At 45.9% G+C, this 13,705-nt stretch overlaps 1 protein-coding gene across 12 annotated transcripts in view; it reads left to right on the forward strand.

Moving 5' to 3' along the window:
* The window catches only part of PEAK1 (pseudopodium enriched atypical kinase 1), a 318,270-nt gene extending 305,820 nt beyond the window's left edge, over positions 1-12,450 (forward strand). For all 12 annotated transcript variants that reach the window (XM_087428738.1, XM_087428744.1, XM_087428740.1 and 9 more), the window contains one exon: positions 3,717-12,450. In XM_087428738.1, coding sequence (XP_087284864.1) covers positions 3,717-4,880 — 1,164 coding nt within the window. In that variant the 3' untranslated portion in view covers positions 4,881-12,450. The remainder of the gene's footprint in view (positions 1-3,716) is intronic.
* The last annotated feature ends 1,255 nt before the right edge of the window (positions 12,451-13,705 follow it).

Genomic DNA, 13,705 nt, shown 5'->3' on the forward strand with positions numbered 1-13,705 from the left:
ATCATTTGAGAAATCCTATTATGGAAATCTCCATGGGTCTGTGTTTTGGTTGTAACAGTTTCCATGGTTATATACCAATTAAAAGTCCTGGTATTTTGTTTTCCTCTTTCACACTCCAGTCTTCTCCCTTTTTCCTTTACCCTTAAAACTAGAGTGACTCATTATTCTTCAGCCTGTCTACATATTGTAAGATGAAGAGGTAAGGAAGTGCTCCCTACTCAGGTTGGCTATCTGGGCAGACCATTTTCCTTCAGATCATCCAAAATGACTGAACAATTTATCATTTCTTCTTCGTAAATCACTTTGAACCTTTATCTCAAGTTGATCTGTGAAGCTAAACATAAATTCTTGTTGTAGTATCCGTGTTCTTATCTACTCACAAAGCTCTAAGGAATCTTATAGAAGTGTGCATGTCTAGATACAATTAGAATATCATAATTAGAATATCTTCTCTGCTTCTAATGCTAAGCCGCAAGATGGCAAGTTTTTTCAGTGCAACTTGGCATAGTAAAAACTACAGATTGGCCAAACAGTTCTCTTTCTCTTAGCCTTAGGTTGGCCTGTCTCAGATGAGAACACGCTGCTGGTCTTGACTTGTCTGTCAGGGCTGACCCTGGCACGGAGGTGCTCAACTTCAGCAGTCCCTCTTTAGCTGCCCTCTACCAAAGCCCTGGTCAGACCTCCCTGCTGGGTCAAGTGGCTCTCAGGACTCAAAAGAAAGATGCATTTTTCTTTCTTTCTCTCTTTGAAAAAATATGAGGGTTCTTTAATATTTCATCACTTTTAACATTTGGAAGTTCTTAATTGTTTTAGTCATTATCCGTGTTACATTTGTACGGCTTTGAGATTTACAGAAATACTCTACATACTTGATCTCATTTAATCCTCACAACTGCCCTATGAAGTAGGTTTCAGTATTCTTTATATTGTCCCCTTTGTTAGGGAGATTGAGACCCAGAGAAATTAAGTGAAAGGCCCAAGGTCACACAGCTAGTGGCAGAGCTAAATCCCAGGCCTCCCAAGTCCTTGGTGAGTGTCTTTTCTATAACGTGACAGCTAGTTTAACTACACGGTCTCATTCAGCCAAACTCAGTGGTATTTGATTGACTTTTCAAAGACTGGACCTTTGAACGGTCATTCCAGCAGCCAATGTGATATTGAGCAGATTATTAAAATCAGAAATGGGGTTAATAGTTGGACCCTGGTTCCAACTCCTATACAAACTAAATGACGACTAGTGTAGGATTTTTAAATACCTGGTGACACATAAATATGAAATATTGCCAACAGTACAGTGTACAAAGAATTCATGTTGTGATTGATGAGCGTATAGGATTATGTATTATACTGCATGTGCTGAGACTTTGAGAGCTTTCCAAAGATAATACTTTGTGAAAGATATATGTTTGAACTTGAACTCAGCCTGGGATATATCTGTTTCAAGACCAGAAGTTTGCTTAAAGAAGAAATGCTTAGTGTGCCCTCAAACTGATTAGGTAGGTGTAGAAGATTTGAAGAAACTCGTTTTCAGATCTCTCTCTCTCTAAAGAGAGAGAGAGAAATGTATATATATTTCTATGGCGTTGATCACTGGTATCAAGTCTCTAATTGTAATAAATATGTATAAATACAGTAAATGAGAGAGGGATGCTCTTCTCCCCTAATACTCCTTTGCCTTTGGTTCTTTTTTTTTTTTTTTGGTGAGGAAGATTTTCTCTGAGCTAACATCTGTTGCCAATCTTCCTCTTTTTTTGCTTGAGGAAGATTAGCCCTGAGACAACATCTGTGCCGATCTTCCTCTATTTTGTATGTGGGTCTCCACCACAACATGGCTTGACAAGTGGTGTAGGTCCATGCCCAGGATCTGAACCCATGAACCTGGGCCAGTGAAGTTGAGTGTGCCAGACTTAACCACCACGCCATGGGGCCAGCCCCATGGTTCTTTTTTTTTTTTAACATCTATTTGAATGGAAATCGGAGTTTACTGCTGCTCAGAACTGGAGACCCATCAGCACCCTCCTAAGAAAATGTACATTTTTCTTTTTAAATAAAAATGACTAGAGGGGCTGGCCCCGTGGCTTAGCGGTTAAGTGCGCGCTCTCCGCTGCTGGCAGCCCAGGGTTCGGATCCTGGGTGTGCACCAACGCACCGCTTCTTCAGCCATGCTGAGGCCGCGTCCCACATACAGCAACTAGAAGGACGTGCAGCTATGACATACAACTATCTACTGGGGCTTTGGGGGAAAAATAAATAAATAAATCTTTAAAAAAAAAAATGACTAGAAAATCCTTTTTAAAATTTGCTTCTCTTCTGTATTACTGCAATAAACAGGCAGTGTAAAGACTACAGAGTGCCTGTTGCTGGGAGGCTCTGATATCTGTGAAATACGGCAGCGTGCTCCTGTTGAGGAGGAAGGGTAGAAAATGTGTTCCTCAGTTAACACGGTCGTGGAGGAGCTGCCCTGACCAGGTTATGATGATCTATGAACCAGTGTTGGAAACTGAGTCCTCCGTTGTAGCTCCTCCATATCATATCTTTTTTTTTTTTTTTATAATTTTATTTATCTTTTTTAGATAAAGTAGATAGTTGTATGTCATAGCTGCACATCCTTCTAGTTGCTGTATGTGGGACGGCCTCAGCATGGCCGGAGAAGTGGTGCGTCGGTGCATGCCCCCCAGGATCTGAACCCGGGCTGCCAGCAGCGGAGCGCGTGCACTTAACCGCTAAGCCACGGGGCCGGCCCAGTCCATATCATATCTTGAGGATAATCCATTTAGGGGTGATTTTATGTACTTTTTGCTTTTCTAATCCTTTAAGTCTAGAAATACAATGGTTGTTTTAGTATGTAGAACTCTTGGCTAATGAATATCTACCTAATAAATTTCTTTTTGAAAGGCCTTCTTGCCTAACTATTGGGCCTTAAATGAGGCCTATGAGAAGAAAGCATAGAACTCAGAGTCCTGCCATTGAAGTGTTTGAAGTGTTGATTTTGCTCTGACTAGACCAGTGATTCCCTCAAGTCTTTATCTCATTTAATCCTCACAACTGCCCTATGAAGTAGGTTTCAATATTCTTTATATTGTCCCCTTTGTTAGGGAGATTGAGACCCAGAGAAATTAAGGGAAAGGCCCATGGCTCACCGTGCCAGTGAAACGTGAGTGCATGAGTTGTGACCATCACAATGACCTCCATTGGAAGGTTAGGAAACCCTATAGTTCACCAGGCCAAATGTATGTCACTCTCCTGACATCCTGGCCTATTTTATGAGCCACTTACTGAGCTGCTGTGTAAGTCCGGGCTGTAAACATACACAGAAAGTAGGTGAAAAATTATTTTTTGTTGTTCTGTCTTCTAGATGAGGTGTAGGGTATAGTGGAAAGAGCAAGCTTTGGTGTTAGATTGAAGTTTGCAAACTGGTAGCCCTGGGCTTTTTTTTTTTTTTTTTTTTTTAATTCTTAGATCCTCAGCCTACTTTAAAGGGTTAGTATGAGAACTAGAGATAATACACGTGAAGTGCTAAGCATGTAGACAGCCATGAGAAATGGTTATTGCCATCGTTACTGTCACTCAGCACAGGACTACCAAGACCCTTTCTGAAGACTTCACTATAACACTGTTCCTAACCAGTCACCTTCCAGTTAATCCTCCTTTATGCATCATAAGCCTGATTATAAAAGTGTGCATTTTAAATTGTGTTATTTGCTTTCTTCTTTCAGATCTGTAAGAGCAAAGCTAAAGAATCTCAGCAGTATTATCACAGCTTGGCTGTCCGGCAGAGCCTGGCTGTCCATTTTAACATCCAGCAGGACTGTGGTCATTTCCTTGCTGAAGTCCCTAACCGTCTGCTTCCCTGGGAGGATCCTGATGCCCCTGAAGAGGAAGAGGGTGAAATGGAAGAGCCTGAAGAAAAGGCGAAAGGAGAAACGGATAGGAAAAGCCCAGAGTCCTGCTCTGAAACAGAGTCATCCCAGAAAGAAAGCCAGGGAGTCGTTAGCAGGAAGCAGAGAAGCCACGTTGTCGTCATCACCAGAGAGGTTCCCTATCTCACTGTGGCTGATTTTGTGCACGACTCTCTGGCCCAGCACGGGAAAAGCCCTGATTTGTATGAGAGGCAAGTGTGTCTGCTGCTTTTACAGCTGTGCTCTGGCCTTGAGCACCTCAAACCCTACCATGTCACTCACTGCGATCTACGTCTGGAGAACCTGCTGCTTGTCCACTACCAGCCTGGGGGAACCGCCCAGGGCCTTGGGCCTACAGAGCCCAACCCCACCTCATCTTGTCCAACGAGACTCATAGTAAGCAACTTCTCTCAGGCCAAGCAGAAGAGCCATCTAGTGGACCCCGAGATCCTCCGGGACCAGTCCCGCCTTGCCCCAGAGATCATAACAGCCACCCAGTATAAAAAGTGTGATGAGTTCCAGACAGGCATCCTCATCTATGAGATGCTGCACCTGCCCAACCCCTTCGATGAGAACCCAGAGCTGAAGGAGAAGGAATACACTCGAGCAGACCTGCCTCGCATCCCACTCCGCTCTCCCTATTCCCGGGGCCTGCAGCAGCTGGCCAGCTGCCTCCTGAATCCCAACCCTTCTGAGCGGATCCTCATTTCAGACGCCAAAGGCATCCTCCAGTGTCTCCTCTGGGGCCCCCGGGAAGATCTCTTCCAGACTTTCACCACCTCCCCCAGCCCAATACAGAGGAATGCCCTGCTCCAAAACTGGCTAGACATCAAGCGAACACTGCTGATGATCAAGTTTGCTGAGAAGTCCCTGGACAGGGAGGGTGGGGTCAGCCTTGAAGACTGGCTTTGTGCTCAGTATTTGGCTTTTGCCACTCCAGACTCTCTCAGTTGTATTGTGAAAATCCTACAACACCGTTAATTTATCCTGGTTGCTGCTTTTACTTCATTTTCACCTTCTTCAAGTCGCCCATGCACTTCCCCTTCCTAGTACTCACACAGAATTCAAGGAAAGAAGAGAAACAAATCTTCCATCTCTGTCCATGAACAGATGAGTCCTTTCAGAAGGGTTATCCACAGCTCCAAATTGAATGAGAACTGAGTCTGTCTTAACTTTATAGAAATTCAACTGCACAGATAAGCAGTTGCCTTCCATCGGAACACGTTCCACCCTAATTGTCCCACATATGCAGGTAAAAAGTGGAAATGCACATCCTTGAAGGGACAGATCCCTTTGGTATGAACTCAGTGAGCTGTGTCCAGTTCCTCCATAATTCTGAATATCACCTGTCTTTTTAACACCAAGTATTTATTCTCACTAGCAATAGACAGATTTAACCAATTTTACCGTCATCCAGTAAGCTCTCATGACAGACTTTCTTCCTTTAAAGTATCAGTAACTGACTCTCTTACCAGGCAGACTGCCATCCTTAGCATCAGCTCAGTTTTGGTTCCAGGGACTGTACCCTTTCTTCCAGCAGGTAGTAGAAGGACAAGGAGAGATCCCATTCCTTGGGTCATGGACCTGTTTGCATTTCTGTTATTGATAAGTGGGTGCACTGCATGGAGGACAGCCCTAATAGTCTCCCCTCTGCTGCCACTGCCTGATTCGCCTTTACCTCTACTCTGTCCCCACTTGCCAACAAAGTTTGAGTTTATCATCCACTTGTGGCCCATTACAGAGCTGACCCAAGATGGTGTCACCAATGTCTCTTCAGGGTGGCGTGCAGTTCAGATCTTATAAATAGCCGGCAGGACACAAGGAGATGATTTTCCTGCATGTGCAATTCTCTAGGGGCCATCAGGGGAACAGCTTAAAGTACCGTTCTTTGATTACTGTCGGAGCTGTCAGTGTTGGCAGCCCTGGCAGTGCCCAGATCACAGTTTTTCCCCTGAGCAGTAATTGGCCAGCTTCCTCCTATCAGTAGCCAGTGTTAACTAGTCTGCCAAATGCTGTAGACAGCAGCCCCGAATGAAATGGCTGTCAGTTGAGCTCTAAGATCTCCTTAGAGGGCATGTCGCTGCTGGCTGTTAGGATGGCCAGAAGGCAGGGGAGGGGGAGAAGGCCACTGATGAGACTGCTGACCTCCTGCTCAGAATGCTGACCTTTTCTGGAGAGACTGCCTCCTAGTTGCACTGGCACGTTGCTCCTTATGACTCTGAAATGGCTTTGGAGGACAGCTCACAGGGAATTTTGATTGCTGAGGTGGGTGGTTGAGAGCTGTTCACTGTGCATGGGGTCTTTGCTCTTCTCCTATGGATATATGTGCAATTTTTCTGTATTTTTTTAGCTATATTATTACAGTGTTTATGTTGCAACTTCATCTGAAACAAGATCTGCGGAGATCCTCCCCTTCTTCCCTTGGCGCATATTTGTGCTAAGAGACGAGTGTTCCTTCCACCCTGGGCTGGGGGTGGGGGGGACGGACTTGTTTTATTCAAAACTGTGAGTATCTGTTTACTTCAACCCAAGAGTCACTCGGACAGTGTGAGTGTGTATGCACATTTGTGCCCGTGTGTGTGCACACGCATGCTGGAAATGGGGGCCAGGCCTCTGGGGAAGAAACCTGTGGTAGGGTTGATAGACATGTTCTCTGCAGCTAGTCAGTGAGGGAGCCCTGGGGTCCCCTCATCTACCAGTGCAGTTTCTTAAAGAAGACTGATTGTGCAGTATTACTTAGATAGCACACTAGTGGCCTTTTGGAAGTTTCTGAACTTTTAACATTTTTAACAGCCTTTCATATGATTCACCTATATCAAAGAGGATCAAGAAAGGAGAAGAATGTACTTGATCATTCTCTTGTTTCTTCTTTTTTTTTTTTAAGAGAATGGGACATGTGAGGCTCCATATGGTGGATGTCCCTGTCCTCCTGGCTAGCGCTAAGGACTCCTAAGAAAGAGAGTTGATTGGCCCACAAAGAGTCTTGCCTCCTCTAGCCAGAGTGCAGGGCTCTGCCCCTAGGAATGGCCACAGAGTGGGCATGCTGCTGCAGGCCAGCAGTCCACTCTCTCAGTGTCCTGCGGCATGGCTGCGCCTTGCCTAGCAGACTGGCGCTTGGTTCACCTTAGCATAGCCCATGTGCACATAACTCCTTGCCTAATTATACACTGAAGTAGAGCACACAGACCACTGACCATGTCAGCCAGCACATTCCCTTAGCGGCCCTCCCCCCCATGGTTTGCATATTGAGACATTTTCTCAATGTCACTTTTGTGGTGCCTTGCCCTTGTAAATTTGAATGTTCACTATTTAATCAGATTTTATATTTAATGAAGAATGTTCCCTCATCCCTCTATTTGTTCTTGAGGTATCTTTTTTCTTTTTTTTTCTGTTTAACTTGGATCCAGTCTTCTTCATTTTAACTCTATAGTGTTATAAGCATGGACACCCTCTACTACCATTATCTTATAACACTGGTAAACCAAGCACCTCTTCACGTCTGATGTGTTTAGTACTGTTTTTATGTTCAAATTTGTTAATGGCAAAAGATGAATGCCAACTAGTCAGAGAAGGGCCTCAGGCTTCCCAGAGACGGGTGGCTAGATTAATTTTCCTCTGCGTGGTGGCCAAAGTATGTGAGGTGGGGAGGGAAGAGGGTGTTACAGGTTAGAGCAGAATAGACAAAATAACTATTTCTAGGCAAGAAGTACTACATCAGATGGTCCTCAGAATATTTTTCCAAAATAATGAAATTCAGTCAATCTACTATTATCACAAATATTTTTTTACATTTTCATTTTAATTGTAGTAGGAACTTTGAATTCATTCATCAACTGGAAAGAAATCTTACCCTCAGACACAGACATACATGTATATATATACACATATGAGTTTTGGATTGTGACTAGTATAGCACTTTAAGATTTCTCAGTTACATCAAGTTATTGTCTTCAATATTGACTGGAAATTTTTTTCCTTTCCATTGAAGTCTATACTATAGATTCTTCCATTTATATTGAGAGTTTGAACAATTCAGCCACTATTGGAACTTTTCCTTAAGCCACATGAGCAAGAACAATCTCTCTGACACATTTGGGTGCTAGAGAAACAGGATAATGGCTAGAGTAGCCAAGACCAAGACTGAATGTATAGCAGAGTGCCTTCTTAGAGCGATAACCTCGTCTTGGGGGGAAGAGAATCCAATGCTCCACACAGAGGACTAGGACACGAGAGATCCTCCATCTAGCCTGAGGAGAGCCCCTGTGGAATATGTACACTGATGTGATGCCCAGAAACTAGTTCACAAAGAATAACAGCAGGATAGGAACAAGAACAGTTGCAACCTGTGGAATCAACAAGAAAAGAGTCATGAATGGGTTCACCAACCCCTAGGCTAAGTCAGCATTGGAAGCCAGGAGTATGACAGTGGGTTTCAGGTTTTGCCTCTGAAGATGAACTGGGTGAGGTATAGAGTGGGGCACAAGCACCCACACTACTGATGTTGGGGGGCTAAAAGTAAAACATATTTGTTAGGATTTTAAGAGTCTGAGTAGCTTTTCATTGTCAGATTAAGTGGGGGCAGTTTACTTCCAATCTCAGAATAAGTTTATGAACGTGGGAAACTCTAAGCCAAGAGATCTAAACCTCTAGAAGTATTAATGACATTTCTGGGAGTAAAACTGCCTAAAATTGTATTTTAAAGTTTCTAGCATTGTAAAATTTCCATGGAAGATCTCTGGGGCCTACTAAATAGTAGGACATAGAAGGATTGCACTCAGCTTCCCAAATTGGAATTAAGAATACTTTGGTGCTGAGAAGTAACCAGACTTGGTTTTTCTGGTAACCTGCAACTAGGATTTTTCCCTGGATTGTACTGGTAGTGATCTGAAAAAATACAAGCTAGTCCCGGAAATTGGGAGGACATAGGATACTGCACTATGTTCTGATGATTCTAGATGTATAAAGTATGAACATACTTGGAGACGGGGGAGAGAGGAACTTGACCCCCAGGCCAACTCACATGTTTTTTATTCCCCTCACTTCTTGATAAAGATTGAAAATTCTGGTCCAGCCTAATGAGTGAACAGGATGGCTGCCCATGTAACCGGGTTATTAGTTTTACGTCATTGAAGCTCACACGCTCAAAGGCCCAAAGCACCAAGACAAATCCAGGTGCTGCTCTTGCCAAAGTGTGCACTGACGGCGAGCCGTCCCTGCGATGGCAGCGCCGAGAGTGGGGATTCTACGGACCAAAAGTGATGCCGTAAGGAAGCCAGAAGAGCCGTGATGCAAGATCCTAGATAGAGATGATACCAAAGAAATCAAGCCTTTTTGTCCTGATGCTTCTAAGGTGATGAAGTTGAGTTATGACAGATGCCATGGGAGGAAGATTCACATACATTCCATGTCAAGGTATTTGGCTGATAAAATAATCCATCCTCAAAAAAGCACCTGTTTTTTTTTTTTTAAACAAGTCCATTTTGTGTATCAGAAAAAAAGAAAAGATAATGATGAAAGCCTGGGCAGATTATGAAGTTCCCCAGTATTTCCCTGTACCCTTGACGTGACTGTGGCTATTGCCTGAACTTCAGCTTGGGAACATCATATCCATGTGATATTGACAGCTGAGGATTTTTTTTAAGAGTTGTGGTAGTTTCCATAGGTTTGTTTAAAGAACTCTTGGGAAATTTCTTAACAAATTGTAATCGTTTTTATAAACCTTCCTCCAGAGGTTGTTTACCTCCCATCATCACCATCATTTAATATTTATAAGTACCCAGGATGTACAAGGTGCTATACAGCTGTTAAACACCTCCTCTCTGCAGCTGTTTGACATTAGAGTAGGTTTTTGCATCAGCCACTGCCAGAAGCTTTCCCCACCTAGGTGGGCTGCAGGGGCCTGCATTCCAGACATCCCATTACATGTATCCCACTCCAGAGAGCCTCTGTTTTTATTCCAGCTTGTCACTTTTACCTATCCCTCTCACCCCCATGTTTTTCTAAAATCAAGAAAGTTTCAGGGAATCAAAAGAGGTTGGAAGTTTTTTAACCTAGCAGAAGTACAGAGATATATTTTGCTACAAATATTATTGTATTACGGAAAATCCACTTTGCCCGTATAGTGTGTGGAAAGTATGTGTGCGCACTCACAATAACTTGAATGTTGAACCAGCCCTATGGCTTCAAGGTAGCGTTTTGGAAGGATACACCACACCGCTTCAGGAAACTTGCTCCAAATACTATTTGGTTATCCCTTCCCTTACCAGTTTTAAAGAGTGTTGTGTGTGAACACAGTGGGTTGGGATTTTCTGTTGATGATATGCAGGGCATTTTGGTGTAAGATCAGGGCAGAAGCAAGATGTCCTCCTTCTCAGTGATTTGAATCATGCCAATCCTCATTCCTATCTCTCTACTTCCCCATGGCTCTGCCCACACTCTATATTTGAAAATCTTGTTTCTTTTACTCTTTTCCTGGAGCTTCACCTCTCCACTTACGTATTTTAGAGTTGTATAAATCTACCAATGAAAGGTCCCCTCTGTCACCAGGTGGCACCACCCTTTGGTTTGCTGTGGTACTTTGCTGTGTTCTCTCTGGCATCATGTTACTGTGTAAATAAATTCATTTTAATATACACTAAAAACCAGACAAGCGCTCGTCCTTCCAGTGACTCTCCAATACTGACGTGCTGGGGAGGGCTGGTTTGCAGACATGATTATGTCTTGCCCTGCAGGATGCGTGCCTTATTGGATCCTCATTCCCTGCTGACTTGGACTGTATTTTGTGTTCATTCCTTCCCTAATCTGAGAAAACTAGATCCTGAAGAGGAATTGAAGGCCTTCGGCTTTCACCAGAGCTCAGAAGACTGCAGGTTTGCTGTGTGAGATCGCCCCCTAGTGGTGAGTCAGCATCCAGCCTTCCTGGGCTTGTACTACATGTTTGAGAGGCTTGGTTAGCTGGCTCCGGCTGACCCTCTCAGTGGAGAGCTCAGAGCTGTGCAGACAATAGGAGCAGGAGCAGGGACTTGTACAGCATCATCTGCTTCAGAATTCACATTTCTTTTGCCTGTTCCTTGAGGTACATGGTCACACACGGTGTCCTCACAAAGGCGGACAAGCTAATATGCCAGACGCTTCAGTAGCAGAAAGAGGGGGCCACCTGGCTTAGGCAGGAAGAGTCAGCAGTCGGCAGTAGTAGCGACAGCTGCCATGTTATTAAGAGTAGAATGGATGCAAGTGCAAACAAGTAGACTCTAAATTTAGACCAGATTTTAGAGCTCTAAACCCCTTACAGTAGACGCTGTCTCCAGCCCAGTGTTTCTGTTCCTCTCTGCTAGCAAACACTCTGGAATTTGCAGGCGTGGTATTTAAAGCGTGTTCCAGAAAAGTGATTGCTGTGCTCAAGTTTTGTGTTGCTGAGGAGGCAGAAGCCATATTGGTGTGGGCCTCAAAGCTCTCTCTGTTGCCTGGGCCTGAGAGGAAGGGTCAGCCACAAAACCCGAGAGACAGTCTCCAGGGACACAGGCTCTGCCTGCTGCAGATCAAGATGCAGGAAACTGCCCTTCCTAGTTGTAAGCACAGCGTACTGGCCTGTAGGGGAAAAGAACCAGAGAAAGAAGCAGGCAATTGGGGCTGAGAGGTCATGAGGTCACATAGATAGAGTATACTAGGCTTGGGTTGCTGTCCAATGCTCTGCTGGCATGAGTGGCCGACCTGGGGCTCTGAAAAGGTACAGGCATGGATGGTGGGACCAGTTCAGGGTTTCCCTAGCCAGACTCCAGGTGAGGTGGAGCAAGGCCAGAGAAAACCAGGGTTTCTGTTGTTCCCATGGGATCACTTTGTCCTTTGGTCTAACTGGAGAGCCTGGAGAGAAATCATCCTATTTCTCCTCCATCACTGCCCAGCATGGGATCCATTCCTGGGAATTCCATCAGTGGGTGCTCAGCAAGACCACCGTTCCCTTTGATTCTGGGTTGTCCAGAGGCAGTGGACCACTGACATTTGGATAGGGGCTTTGACTTCTACATGCCTGCAGACTGACTTCTTTCAACCCAGACCACGGAGAATCTTTATCTTTCCTATCTGGGATTAGCTGGTACGAGGAGCTCTCTCCATATGTGGGGTTGTGAGTGTGTACCCTCCACTCCAGGAGCTCTTTGTCTGCTCTCCAAGGCCCAGCAAATTGTGCTTCCTTTTAAGTGAGCCTGTGCCCTGCAAGGGAAGGAACTTCGTTAGTGCCATAGGAGCCGAGAACTGCAGTTGGCAGATCACAAGTTGTTAAGAGCAGCTCAAGGCAATTACAGCTCAAATTTAAAAATTGGATTTCACACTGGGTGGGGGGAAGGAGGGAGTCAGTTGCCAAGATCCAATTCTCTCAAATTTGCAAATCTCTGAGTGGAAACAGCCTGCCTGGGCACAACCCCTGACTTCCTGGAGATCCCAGATAACACTCTACGCACACCACACGCTCTGGAAAGTGCATGGAAGCAACAAGAAGGCAGAGAGGAGCGGTGCTGGTCACCAGTCTCAGCTTGAAAATAAGAGCGGGGCTGGGAGGGTTTGGACTTCTGGGGAATCTGCTGGCGGGATGGGGAGGTGGCGGGGGCGGGGGGGCAAGGCGGATACCAAGAGGAGAGGGGCTCTGCATCTCTGCAAGGGGGCAGAGCTCTCAGCAGGTCTCACCTCCACTCAGCAGCCCACACTTGTGCTGGAGTCCTGGAACTGTCGGAAGTCAAAGACAGTGAAAACCTCCAAGCCTGTGGCTCATCTTCAACTCTTTCACCCCAAGCACCTTTTCTCCCTGTGCCACGCTCTGCCAGAGACCCACAGGCACATCTGAATCCACCCCACCCCTGCTGCCACAGCCTTCCCAGTCCAGGGCCCCCTAATGCCACCAGATGCTGGGGACAGAACCCCACCTTGAGCATGAGGCTCTGCAGGCCTCCTTCCCTCAGCACCTGGGGCTCTGATCTGCTCAGCTTCTCCCACCGACGCTTTTTTCCTCAGCCTCCTGCTTCAGAAAGTCGGGGCAGCTGGCCTTTCCCAAGCACCTCTGTGGACCTGGCCTGGGCACTGCTCCAGAGAGCCCCCAGGCTACAACCGTGTGAGAACATTAACAGTAACAACGCCCACAGTCTCTTCATCCTCACTACCACCCCACAAGATGTCTCCATTCTGTCCATTTTTCACTCAGTTAATCAGAGCCAAGATTTGAACCCAGATCTGTGTGACTTCTAGTCTGGTGCTCTTTCCTCCACCCCATTCCTGCTATGTGTGTGGCCAGGACCCTGGGAGGCCTGTAGGAGCTCAGGGGAGAGCTTCCTGGGGATAGTTGTAGAGCCTTGAAGGAGGGGAGGCCTTGTCTGCATGTGTTCTTTCGTTCATTAGGTGCCATGTGCTGGGGCCCCAGTGGTGGGCAAAGCTAGCGGAAGCTGAGCCCCAGCTCTGATAGGCAGAGAGGACAGATGGGGTGCCAGCTGGAAGGGCAGCAGGAGGCAAAGGCGCCTGCCCCCTGCTTTGTGCCTGGGGAGCTGTTTGGAGGAATGAGGCCAGGGTCTGGAATGAACTGTCTTCCCTGGAAACCAGAGGCCCGTCTGCTGGGCCAAACCAATGTTTATTCTAGTGACAAAGGCAACGACCTCCAGAAGCCCACTCCGGGCTCCAGGGACACCATATAGCCCAACACGTGCTGGAGCCTCGACACAGGTCAGGGCCAAGCCGGCCACCAGTGTCCCTCTTGCACTACCCTGGGCTAGCCACAACCACTCCAGAAGGAAGCTGGGGAAGGGAGGAAAGCGTTTTACAGATTC

The sequence above is a fragment of the Ceratotherium simum genome, chromosome 3 (assembly GCF_057802395.1).
Source record: "Ceratotherium simum simum isolate JZ-2026a chromosome 3, ASM5780239v1, whole genome shotgun sequence".
NCBI lineage: Eukaryota > Metazoa > Chordata > Mammalia > Perissodactyla > Rhinocerotidae > Ceratotherium > Ceratotherium simum.